Source organism: Octopus bimaculoides, chromosome 14 (genome assembly GCF_001194135.2).
Source record: "Octopus bimaculoides isolate UCB-OBI-ISO-001 chromosome 14, ASM119413v2, whole genome shotgun sequence".
NCBI classification, from domain to species: Eukaryota; Metazoa; Mollusca; class Cephalopoda; order Octopoda; family Octopodidae; genus Octopus; species Octopus bimaculoides.
In genome coordinates, this window is record NC_068994.1 from 58614755 (window position 1) to 58628948 (window position 14194).

Here is a 14194-nt window from a genome sequence, read left to right on the forward strand (position 1 = left end):
GAGTGTGAGAGAAGAGTGATAAATGCATAGAGATGGAAGTTCAGGTGAATATAGTGGATGACGAAGGAGAGTGGAGATGTGGTCGATGGTAAGTAATCAGTAGGTGAAAGGTGAAAGAAATTGGAGTGACTCAAATAGGAAGAGGTGATATGAGGCAGGCCAGGAAGAGTGGAGAGCAGCACTATCAGAAAATAGGGAGGAGAGAGAAAGAGAGAGAGATGCACAGTGACGGAAACAGATGTTAGAGGTATGTAGGGGTAGCAATAGTGAGTAGGGCGCAAAGGTAGGAGGGAGCTGTCAGCAGAAGATAGAGGGTATTAAAGATAAGATATGGCAGCCCCAAGATGTAAATCTGAAAAGAGAAAGAGATAACCAGAGGCACTGAAAGGGGTGATTAGTGGGGAAAAAAAGTTGGAAGGGGATGGTTTTGAGAAAGATAGGGTTTTTAAAAAAAAAAAAAAAGGTTTCAGCAATAGGGAGAGGTAAATGGTAGCACGGGGTGGGTGCAAAGGGGGAGGAATTTGAACAGATTCTGCTTTCTGGTATGATTATAGCAACTAAATAGTGCACTAGTAAGAAGAGTGAAGTGAGGCAAGATGGATGTTATAAAGGTGAGAGGTGAACAACTTGACAGGGGCAGATTGAGGTAGGATAGGAGGACCAAATGACTGTATATAAACACTGCTTTTAGGACCTTCATGTTCTCTGTGAAAGGCCTTTTTGAGTTCAACGAATTATCATATCAGCTCGGTCCTCCATCATCATCTCCGTGAGGCCCAACATCTCAAAATAAGTCCCACATATTCCTGGGTCTTCCTTTCCAGAACTTCCATCTGCATATAGCCATTGCCACTTCTTTATACAGCTCTTCTCATTCATATGCACTCCATGACCAGCACAGTTTTCTCTCTTCCATACTTCATCTGATTTATCTTATGCCTAACTTTCATTCAATGCATTTGTGCTTTAGTAAAAAAAGTTTTTAGAAAGAGCCCCTTAGTGTAGTCTTTGAGCAAGATTGAACCTGTCCAGAATGTTTCGTGCTACAAAGGGATTCTCTGAGTGAAAAGTAAATTGTGTGATACAAAGTGTATAAAAACTGTGACGCTACATGATAGTAAGACATGTATGACTGAATGCAGAGGCTGGGCAAGTGTGGTGAGCATCATCCATAGAATGTGTGCTCTGCATGAACCTTGATGCAGAAATGAAGAGGGAAGAAAACTGGCCGCGAGAGGAATCGACTGCAGAGTGTCTGAGCAGAAACTAGGCTGCCACAGACATATAGTCCGTATGGAAGATGATGGGTGGGTGAAGAAAGGCTAGGAGATTGATGTTGGAGGATTCAATGGACGAGAAGGGGGTGAAGTGGTAAGGCTGATCTGAAGCTGAACCTTACCAACAAAAAAAAAGAAAGAAAGAGATACAGGAATGCAAGACATGGCAGAATGCTGTGTTGGGGACAACTCATCCAAACCATGCAAGCATAGGAAAACAGATGATGATGATGATGACATCTCCTGAAGCACATCGCTATGGATCTAGTCTAGCTGTGAAATCAGATGTAGAAGGGTCACAGTTTGGAATGATTCACATATGGATATGACTACAGATATTTATTCCTGTCTCGTTCCACTCAGGTTGGTCCACGGCCTTTTGCTCTCATGGTGATTGACTAATATGTGTGTTGTAGCAATGAAGTGGAACGTGCATGGTCACTACTAGTCTCGTTACGGACATTTTAATAACTATCCACTTGCTGTGGGCAGTTGGCTTTACCTGATGTCACAAACGCCAATGTCAGGTTGGTTGGTTTCATTATCTTCTGCCACCCCCACCCCCGTTTCACCACTAATCAGAACAGTCATCCTGTGTCAATGAGAGTGCCTGTGTTGCTGCTCAACCGGATAGAAATGGCAGCACTGATCTCAGTCAATTTGTGTCTTTCATTCTTCCAGGGTTGATAAAGTACCAAAGGCATGACTGTGCAGGCGGACAAAACATCAGTGGTCATGCTACAGCATTGCCTGGGAGAATTTTTAGTCGAAAGAATTGACCCCAGTGCTTTTTTTTTTTTTTTTGGAAGGCCTGATACATATGTTACAGGGATGTAAACAAAGCAATACCAGTTGTCAAGCAGTGGTTGGGAACAAACACAAAGACACTCAGCTTGAGGCTATAGCAGAAAACACTAGTCCAAGGGGTCACACAGTTGAACTGAACCCAGAACTATGTGGTTGGGAAGCAAGCTTCTTACCACCCACCCACCCCCTGTACAGACATTAAGCATATATATACACTTATTGTACCCGATGTGAAATTGTTGCTTAGCTCCTGGTCAGCCCTAATCCTGAAAAACCTATGATCAGCCCAAAGTGTCTTGTCTTTTGCCTACAAGTAGAATATGATTTTAAGGAAAATTTGTCACTATTTTTAGCAGGTCATGCAAACACCTAGAAGCTTTTTTTGTGTACAGTGAGTGGTGTCTTGTGTGTGTGTAGCATGAGGGTGTATAATTTTTACATTTTCTTATGTGCAAATTGTTTTGTTTTGATCAACGGTGGAAGAGGTGAGAAGTGGAAAGGGATGACAAAATGGCGGTGGCGGTGGTGGGGTGGTGGTGATGTTTACAATCAGCAGCAGTAGTGGTGGTGGTAGTGGTAGTAGCAGCAGCCAACACCAGCACAACTCCACGTGATAATCCTCTCGTCAACTCAGTACAAACCTAAGCTGTTCCACCATCTCCTCCCCCGCCCTTCATAATATTTTATTTCGGTTCAATTCCATAACAGACATACTGAACAACATATGGAGCAAAATATCAGTCAGTAATATATAACAGTATGTAATACGACTAGAGTATCACGTACGATCTTATGTTGATAAGGCTATGTTGTATGGGCGAATGGGAACGAGATAGTGGGAGAGGAAAAAAAAAGGGAGACTGACAACAAATATATATAAATTTAATTCAAGGATATGTTAACCTCGTGGAGGGATGGTTGCATCCAAGGAAATACTGGTTCAATACCTAGTCTTGTTGCGGAATGAAATACCCTTAAAACAATAAATAGACATTAAGCATATACTTTATATCCAGCTATTTTCCTCCTTTAACTGGACATAAACTATATATGTACATACATATATATTATATAAATTATATATAGTATCTAGCGATACACCATAAAGCTAAGCCCTTTGTGGATGGGAAACCGAAGATAATCCCATAAACCGGCCTTCCCCATTTTTAATATATACACACACAGTTTACACAAGGTTTGTGTGTGTGTAGAGAGAGAGAGAGATAAGGTGATTTGAGAAAGGGAGCAGATTCCAATGTGGTTAATAACAGAATACACATGAACCTTACTAATAACATCCTGTAGCGGTAGCCATCCCTACAACACCACCGCCGCCACTACATACAGTAGTCATCCACCACCACCAACAACAACAACATTAACGAATTAAACAGAGAGGCCTCTAAAGCAGTGGTTCTCAATCGGGGACCATATGGCCCTTGGGGGCTCCACGTTAGGTTTTGTTAAAACTTATCTGCAATAAATTGCCTATACTTCTAAAAAGCACAAAATATTTAAAATGGTTTGCTTCCAGACGGTCGCTCGATTTGCTTGAAATAGCAGTCAAATCTATGACCTTAAACAGGAATATACGGTATACACATATATTATGACTGCAAATAGGATGGAAAGGTCACGGATGGAAATTATTTACAAGTGCCCAATCAGAGCCTACCACCACCACCACCACCAAACCAGAACAGTACAACATCCCCCTCCCTCTGAAGTAGAAATAAGGGAAACCGTTTCGAAAACACTGAACAGAAGGGAGCAACGAGATTGTGATAGTGGTAGTATAGTAGTAGCAGTGAGAACAGGAGAAGGAAAAGGGGGCAACTGTAGACCCTCCCCTCCTCTCTACATTTTCTTATAACAAACGGGCTGGATAGAAGGGTTTAATGGTAAGGGAAAACGAAAAAGAGACCAGCGTAAAATGGTGAGTGTATGATGTGAAGTGAATTGAAAATAAAAACAAAAAGAAGCGAACTGTACAATCGGAAGAGAAGCAGTTCGCCCTCCCTGCTGCACTATTAAAGGTGAAGGACACACACATAACACACTGTCCTACATTGATGTTGTTGTCTATGAGTGGATAACAACACAAACCTGCACATGATTTTATAAATAATCAAAACACACACACACACACTATCTCTCACTCTTTCTGTATGCGTGTCTTTATATACACACACACACACATACTTGCATGAACACGCATATACACACCGTCTTCCTTGTAGCAATGTTGAATTTCAAGAATTACTAACGAAACGTTTGTGTGTGTGTGTGTGTGTGCAGTAAGCACGTGTAGATGCATATCTCAACACTGCTTGCTGACTAACCGAAGAAAGCCTCCAGCGGTTGCTCGAGCAGTTAGAAATAGCAACCAAAATCTCTCGAAATAAACACACGACAGTCTTAAAATAGAACGGACGCATCGGATGTGTGATCTTAAGACATGCTATGTCTGAAGGAAGAAATCGGGATTAGAGTCACAAATTGAACATCTTAGATGAAATATTTACTGGACTAGGGTTGATATATAACTAAAAAACATTTACTGCGCAGTCAATAGACCTACATATTGTATGTGTGGGTGAACTTAATATGGCTTTGAAATAGTCGGAGTCGATTACTTCAGCAAACTCACATAAAATGAGATTTTTTTTCCACCTCTCCCCATGTGACTACCAAAAAACTGTAAGGGAAGTCTCTGAGGAGATAATGAAATCTAGAGGTTATCATTGCAAGGATTGTGGTACCAGAGACTCAAAAATGCAGTCTTCTCACTCGAAAACACACGTACCATTCCCTAAGACTGGAAGAGAAAAGAAAAAAAATACACAGATTGCCGTGCGGAATCAAAACCATTTTCTGTCACATTAACAGAAAATATAACACTTTCTGTCATGTATTTTAGGGCATTTATAAAATAGATATAGGCATGTCTGACCGGGGTTTCTAATGGATAATTCGTTGAGTTTAGCTTATTCTTTAGATTGTTACTATGGATAGCAAAACTACATTTACCAACACAAAAAGTACACAATACACACTCGACATAGAGAGAGAGAGGGGGTGGAGAATTCGGGACCAAATGAGTCACTGAAAGATCTACAGTATATGGCAGTTGCTACTATCTTGGACAATATCCCTCAATAATTGTTTTTGTAATATGAACCAATGAGATGCAGTTTAGGGATTTCCTTAAGCCCACATAATATATAATTTTACAATGAGAACCCGATGTTTTAAGCAACCATAGGACAACATGAAGGATGGAGACACATAAACATAGAATTACATTACACACACACACGTGTGTGTGTATGCATGCACATATATATATATACATATATATATATATTATATATATATATTATATATACACATATATATATGAGAGAGAGAGGGAGATACAGATAAACATAATTAGGCATGAAAAACTATATATATATATATACATACGCATCCAACTACATATATTCAGAAAAATAAACATATATAAAAGCATATTTACACACACACACTGCACGATTTGTTGTGGTTTTTAGTCATGTTGTATGCGAACAAAACAAAATAAAAAAAAAAGGAGTTCACAACTATAGGGAAATTGTGTATAATATCGTTTAATGAAGATCACAGCTAACAAATGATGCCCAAGACTCTTCGGACAGAGTTCAAATTTCACCCATAACCTACACATCTGACGATTAGCTGTGCACCAAACTCGAGTCATGAATACCGTTTGTTAATAGGATCGCCATTAAACTAGATTACACACACACACACGTGTGTGTGTTTTGGGCTCAGTAAATCAGTCTTACATTAAACCCTAAATATCCTATTGTGACATGGGATCAATTTCACATAACGAAGTGAGAAAAGCAGAAAATTCGGCATTTTAACGTCTTTATAGAGTTAATACCGTATTTTAAAACGTGTATAAGAAACCCTTTTTTTTGTCAAAAATTAGGTTAAATAAATATGGGAGTTTCTTATACATGGATAGTAAGTATTATTATCCCTTACAAGACCATCTTTACAAATTTTAAGCGCCCCAAAATTAGGGGGTTCCTTATACACGTTAAAATACGGGAAATCATCGATTTAGCGTCAAAACACCTGTAATTATGCAAATACAAACAAAAAAAGAAAAAATAAAGGTCATCATATAACAGATCAATATTGATAGAATCGACGAGAGAGTGAGAAGGGTATTTAAGGTCCAAGTAAGTAAAAAGCAGAATATAGATCAAAATAGAAGGAAAAAAATAGTGAAGAAAATCTAAGATTGTTATAACAGAAACAATAATAAAAATCATAATCTTTTAAAGCATTTAAACTGGTCATAACCGGCCGGCCCAGATAGCCTACTTGTTTTACATTGAAACTGGCCCAATCCGACCTCTCACACCTACCCTATAATACCATTCTAAAAATAAACAATCACATCATCAAAATCTCGAATCTATGAGAATGCATAATTTTGCAATATTTCTTCTGGCATTTTATCTTCTGGGTTCAATTCCCACTGGAATTAACTTTTGCCTTTCATCCCTCCAAGGTCGATAAAATAAAGTACCATTTGAGTACAGAGGGTGATAGCATCACAACCATTTTTTATCCATGGAGCATCATGGCCCTTCAATGTTTAAAAACTAATTTTATAGAGACTTCTCCCAAAATTCTGAATCAATGGCTGGAAATATGTTAAACAATGGAAACCATTCAAGAATGGAACCCAACCGTTGCATGCAATAAACATATCTAAAGCAAAATTTTCCCAAAGACCCTTAAAATACTTCTGTGGATCCCCAATTTGCTGTTTTACTTGCATGGACCTCCAAAGATCTTATATGAACCCCAAACGTTGAGAACAACTTGCCCTATCCCCAAAACTGTTGCTTCTCTGCCTATAACTAGAATCTGATCCAACTCACAACTACCGACGCCTTTTCTATGTTCTAATTCTCTCTAGTTTTATCTTTTGATTTATATTCCACTTCTTGCTTATCTCGACCTCCCTGGTTGATAATATGTAAACAGATTTGTTCGTACAGTTTCTTATTTGTTTTATTGATTTCCTTTACGTGTAATTTGTATGATTACAGAAATATGAGCATGCACTACAACTTAAAGCTTGTATTTTTTGCCAAAGTACTAAGGCAAAGTACATTGAAACTTATGGTATATATGAAGGCATAAAAATATTAAATATGCATCCTGCATATCTTATCTCTTATTTTACATATATATAGTATAATAAAGAAAGCTGCTCATTGATTAGTTACAATTATATAACTTTTACTAAAAGAAAGCAAAGTTTATACTGTCTACAAAATTCTTATAAATTCCAAATTTAATTCAAGACAACTCCCCCAACTGGGAGGCGGGGGAATAATGTTGAGGTCGTGTGGCTATGTGCCAGTTGAGAGATTTAAGGTCTTGCTGTATAGAGTAGATACATGGATACCCCAGTTGGAAAACAAAGGAAAGTGAGTTGGAGAGTAAGATAAAGAGAGGGATAGTGAGAGAGATGATGGCAGAAGTGTATCAGAACATGCCCTCAAGGGACATCAGGGGTGCTAAGAACAGGGAAGCTTGAGCTGGATGAGGTGATTGTAGCAAATGATTATAGCATGAAAGTTGTTACACGCTTCCAATCATTAACTCCTTTGCTAAGATCTCTACTGTTCACGTTATCAAAGCTCCTATGATGAACAGGAATAAAAAAAAAAACATTTTATATTTCTGCACATAACTGCATGTTTATGTAAGTTAATACTGAACTATACAAATATATATAATCATCATCATCGTTTAACATCTGCTTTCCATGCTGGCATGAGTTGGACAGTTTGACTGAGGACTGGCGAACCAGGTGGCTGCACCAGGCTCCAATCTGATCTGGCAGAGTTTCTACAGCTGGATGCTCTTCCTAACGCCAACCACTTTGAGAGCGTAGTGGGTGCTTTTACGAGAGTGTAGTGGGTGCACAAGGGCCAGTCAGGCGGTACTGGTAATGGCCACGCTCAAAATGGTGTTCTTTATGTGCCACCTGCACAGGAGCCAGTCCAGCAGCACTAGCAACGACCTCGCTTGAATATATATGTATATGTGTGTGTGTGTGTGTGTGTGTGTGTGTGTATATATGTATATGTGTGTGTGTATGTGTGTGTATATATATATATATATATATATATATATATATATATATATATATATATATATATATATATATATATATATGTATATAGGTGTGTGTATGTGTGTATATGAAAAGAAAAGAAAAGTAATACGTAGCAATTCTATATTTAAGAAGAGATGAGGAATTATTTACATTATTTACTTTTGACGGATATTTGTCCTCATCTCTTATGTTGTTAACACAATGTTTCAGCTGATATACCCTCCAGCCTTCATCAGGTGTCGAAGGCTAGAGGGTATATCAGCTGAAACATTGTATAAACAACATACGAGATGAGGACAAATATCCATCAAATGTAAAATAATGTAATACGTAGGAAATACTAAATTATACAATTACGTGTTTGAACCGACAGTAAGTTTTTCAGTTTGATTTTTTTCAAGTACATAGTAGGTGCACAATGCAAAAGCATGAAATCCTTTGATATGTGTGTGTGTGTGTGTGTGTGTGTGTGTGTGTGTGTGTGTATGGGAAAGTGAGGACTTTCACATGACTACCTCAACACAATACCCATTTTTCTTTTTGTTCTTCACACTTTAATGCTGTCTTTAGTGTTTGGTATTCAAAATCTATTCAGTGAACAAGTGAGCACTTTTAAAGGAATAAAGTGGATAAAGGATACAAAGGAAAAGTGGATGTAACAGAGGAAAATTACACAAAATGGGAATGGAGTGAGTAGATTTAAAACAGCAACAGAGCAGAAACCAGCCTGGAGGACAGTGTTTTGGATATATTATAACTATATACACACACACACAACAACAACATATATACCCTAACAACATAAATAAATGTTTGTTTTAATCAATGCTGATCTCAGAAAGTATGCCATAACAATAGAAACACATTCAGAGGAAATGAGCAAATGAGGAAGCTTCTGCAGGATCATTTGCTGTGCTAGAAGTACCAGCCAAATCTCACTCAAATGATACTCAAATGAATAATGTAACCTTAGATACACCATGATAGGGAAAATTCTAGTTATAACAGGATGGTCATATCTGGAATGTTTGTTCTTGGGACGACTTAATCATGGTTGATCTCTGAGTTAATTCATCACAACAGTACGTTATAAAGAAATCTAATTCACAAAGGTGAAGACTTACCTTTCTTGGGCAGACCCCTACCCTTGCCATTCCTTGACCGCCGGCTATTCTTAGAGAAGGCCAACCTATTTCCAGTGTTAATGAGAGTGCCCGTACTAGAACCCCCTCCATTCTGTAGATGGCCATGGCCCTCCACTGCCTTGCTTGGCCGTTTGGCCTTGCGGATTATTCTAAGAGGTTTTATATTGTCCAACTTCATGTGTTCTTCAGCCTCCTCATCATCAACATCCTTGCATCTATCATCAACGTTGCCATTGATTAAATCTTCACTGTGTTCATATCCTCTCACTGTTTCAACTAATGCCATACTGATGTCAGCTAAATTTCTCTGGTCCCTTTTAGCTTCCCGTCTGAGCCGTTAACTTTTTCCTGGCTATGAACCTTTTTGCACCTGCATGAATAAAGAAAAAAAAATATTATAGGAAGACAGACATCGATGCAGAAATGGTTAATGTAGTCAAAAATCTGCACTCTTAGGCACAATGCATCAAGTTTAATTAGCTGGTTCAGGAGTCTGATTACTGCATAAAACAGTACAGGTAATTAAATGGGGTGCTAGCATGCCAAACATGTTACGAATGAGTTTAGGGGTCAGTAATTGCTTCCACGTTAAAACTCCACCTATATCCTATGATGATCTCTCTCTCTCTCTCTCTCTTTTATATATAACACAGGAAGTAGAAACTCGCTACCTTTGCATGTAAAAAAAAAGACAACTTTTCTTACTCTCACTATGATGTTGCAAATATTCAGCGACAATTTTTATATAATCTATAGCTACTATGAAGCTTTTAATCATGATCAATATTAGAGTAAACTATTTGTTGAAAAAATATAAAATAATCCCAACAATATCAGCTATTCTACAATAAATAAATACAAGTGTGTGGACATTGTTTTTGTCTGAGCAGATATTTTAAGTAAAGTGGAGCAGATCTTTTATTTTGTGTTTTTGTATCTGCTGGGACAGTGGAAAAAAGCACCCAGTTCACTCTGTAAAGTGGTTGGCATTAGAAAGGGAATCCAGCCATAGAAACCTTACCAAAGCAGACAAGTGCAGCCAGGTGTAGCTCTTTGGTTTGCCAGTTCCTGTCAAACTGTCCAACCCATTCCAGCATGGAAAAACCGATGTTAAATGATGATGATGATGATGATGAGAATGATATCAACACAAAAAATGTTTCCAAAAATATAAACAGTTATTGTCCAAACCTGGGCTGCTTCGATTTCCATCACACTTAAGTAATGTCATAGATTAAATTTACACAAATAATTGATGATAGTCACAATAATTCCCATGACTAATTAGTCAGATCTTGTTAAGTAATTTATCTTTCCTATGTTTTTCTTTTCCACACGTTCCTTCTTGAATTGTTGAGCACTTCTGTACCAATCTATCATCCTCCAACCGCATTATGCGCAACAGTCTGCACTTTTCTTGCATGTTACACTTGACTCTTTGTGTTCAGTTCATGCACATTAACATTACGCATCTAGCAGAGCAAACAGCAGATTCACTTCATGTTTTCTTTTTTCTTTTTTCAAGCCACCACACATTTTCAACATTCAGTGCCTGTTTCACAATTATGTGTCCAGGGCTAATGATGAGTCATAGATTAATCACATATTTCTTGTATTGATTAAAAGCACACAACAAGCATGGCCAATGAGAATAATGATCAAGCTAGTTTTAAACACCCTAACCTGTAAAAGTTGAAGCTTAAAAGCTGTAGCTATGCTGTTGGGGCTTTTTTATATCATTTATTGAAGAAGTTACAAACAATAAAACATAAGACAAAAACTTGCAGAATATATTAAAAAAAAGCTGTTTTATCAAAGGGTTATAAAAATATCATAAAATCAGGAACATCTTTCTTCAAGAGTTAATTCAAAACTATGTAAAGTACAAAGCTTAAAACTAATAATAATTACAATTTATATTTAGTAAGAATGTCAGTAGTTTTACCAACTCAAACTCTAGGAACCCAATAAATGCTTCCAACTCCACTGATAAGCAACATTGCATTGTATGCAATCTACCTTTCACTTGGAAAGAGCCAGGCTTCCCTCGTCCATTCTTAGACAGGATAGCAAAGGCGCATGTGGCTTAGTAGTTAGGGTATTTCGCTCACAACTGCAAGGCTGAGAGTTTGATTTCCAATGGTGCATTGTGTTCTTGAGCAATACACTTTATTTCATGTCGCTCTAGTTCACTCAGCTGCCTGTAATCCAAAGGGCCAGCCTCGTCACATTCTGTGTCGCACTGAATCTCTGAGAACCACTTGCACATTAATTTCACAGGCAGGCTGTTCTGTTGATCGGATCAACTGGAACACTCGTCATCATCATAAGTGGAGGCAGAATATTATTCTTTCAGAGAACACTTTCACAGCTATTTAGGTCATCAACAAATGCTATCAACTACTTCTAGGGAACCTTCAAAGCATTTAAAAACAAGCTTCATTGGTGAAGGTCATTATTAACCTGGTAACATGCTCGTCATTCCACCTCACTTCTTGCACACATTTTATGCTAAGCACAGAGTACAGAATTCCAATCTGTTTCTCTTCTGTAGGCAGAACATGGTAACTCCCCACAATCCCAGACTTTATCTCCATCATCATTATCGTTTAATGTCCATTTTCCATGCTGGCATGGGTTGGATGGTTTGACTAGGGACTGGCAAGCCAGGAGGTTGCACCAGGCTCCCAATCTGACCTGGCAATGTTTCTACAGCAGGATGCCCTTCCTAATGCCAACCACTCCGAGTGTAGTGGGTGCTTTTTACATGCCACCAGCACAGGAGCCAGTCAGGTGGCCCTGGCATCAGTCACATTTGGATGGCGCTTTTTACGTACTACCGCCATGTTTGAAATTTCTACTCTAAGTCAACAACTTATGAGAACTTGGTAATCAGCACACACAAGCTCAAAAAACAACTCCTCTAAAACTCCTCTCATGACCTGAAGAAACAGAGGGTTAGAGGACTGACCCCCTGATGGATACTTAACTGTAGGCTAAATTCCTTACTTATTGCTAACTCTTTCACCTTGCTGGTGACATCTCCTTACGTGGCATGCACCAATTCTCAAAAGCCTTTCATTTACATCAAGTTTCTTAGAGACCACTGAGCAGAGTCACCAGGTCAATGAATGATAGATGGTGGTGGTGGTGGTCTTGTGGCTAATAATTTCTGTAGTTGTTCAGCTAGGAAGAGGGCATCAGTAGTAATTGAGTCAAACACCTACTAAAACTATTCCTGTCCATCCATTTCATAGTTGCTTCTTTCTAGGGTACCTTGTAGCAGCTGATGATGTTATGAGTCAGTATGACACCTTTTTCTTTCTGACAATGCAAAGGACTAGCATCTGTCATTCAGATATTTTCAGCATCTCACAAACAATCCATGATGCTTTAGCTCAGCGCTTCTCAACTGGGTTCCAGATAAGATTTTGTTGCTAAACTTCATGTGCAATAAATTTGTTACAGACTTCTACAAATACACAAAATATTTTTTATTATATTTAATTATAAAAATCTAATGGGATTTTTTAAAGCATTGAATGGCTGTGGAGCCCAGTAGAGGAAAATGAGAATCACTGATCTAGCTGCTTTCTTGGCCTTCATGTCCATTAATCACAAGTTCAACCATATATAGCTGTTTAATTCAATAGCTGTTCCCTCTATTGGGTCTACTTGCAGTAGGCCTTATCTTGCCCATACACTCATTCAGCAATTTCTCGTACTAACATTGCCAGGTCTCCTTGTTGCTGTCAGTGAGGAAAGTGTGTTACTCTCTCTTTCCAAATGCACATTTCCCCCCACCATCATGATTTCTACCTGACACTGATTTGCAATCCAATCCAGGCCTCTGAACAATTGACAAGCCTCAATATTTTCAGCTTCTCTTTCTTCCTCTCTCTCTCTCTCGCACTCAAGTGGCAGTCTTTCGATATTGGTACACGACGTCATTCATCGACACAACCTTCCTTCATGACATAACTGAAGAAGAGGGTGAATGACGTTGTCTCCTCCTACCAATACTCTACAGATCAATACCGAAGGATCGCCATGTAAGTGTCTACATGTACGGTTTGTAAGTAACAAAAAAAAAAACATCAGCCAATACACTACGCGTGCCGCCACGACGGCCGGCACTGTGTCATTGTACAGTGCGAAAGGGTAACCACCAATCAATACAGTACCCCAACTCCAGCAGTGCCCTTCCATTATTCAACGCAGCCTCACAAAATATCAATGAAAATATTAGAAGAAAGATAAATTATGAAATCAACAACACTTGTTTATGTCACAGGGAAAGTGTGGGCGTGTGTGTTTACGAATGCTATATAAAAGTACAAGTTTATATGCTCCATACACATGTTCGTTCATAGACGTGACTCTGTTTAAAGAGATTTGTACTGATGTGTTCTACACAGCAAGTGCTGTCGTGTGTATGTGTACTAAATACACAGACATCAGTGTTTATATTTTGTGTACATCTCAACGATGTGTGTGCATTGAATGCGAGCGAGTGAGTGTGTCAATACCGAAGCGAGATCGAGCGATTAGATTTCTTCTCCGCCCACAGCGTTTCCTCTTACTTTCAATAAATATTGTTATTGTGGCTTATATAAATAAATAAATCCATGTTTACATTCTAACCCACAAATATATATTTGCATGTGTGTGTGTGTGTCTGCATATATATATATATATATATATATATATATATATATATATATGTGTGTGTATATATATATATATATATATATATATATATATATATATGT

The 14194-nt window shown here is 38.2% G+C and overlaps 1 protein-coding gene across 1 annotated transcript in view; it reads right to left on the reverse strand.

Moving 5' to 3' along the window:
- LOC106868596 (programmed cell death protein 4) overlaps positions 1–14194 on the reverse strand; it is a 30850-nt gene that overhangs the window by 13059 nt on the left and 3597 nt on the right. Inside the window, exon 2 of the mRNA XM_014913930.2 lies at positions 9402–9792. Within this exon, the coding sequence (XP_014769416.1) occupies positions 9402–9708 (307 nt within the window). The 5' untranslated portion in view covers positions 9709–9792. The remainder of the gene's footprint in view (positions 1–9401; positions 9793–14194) is intronic.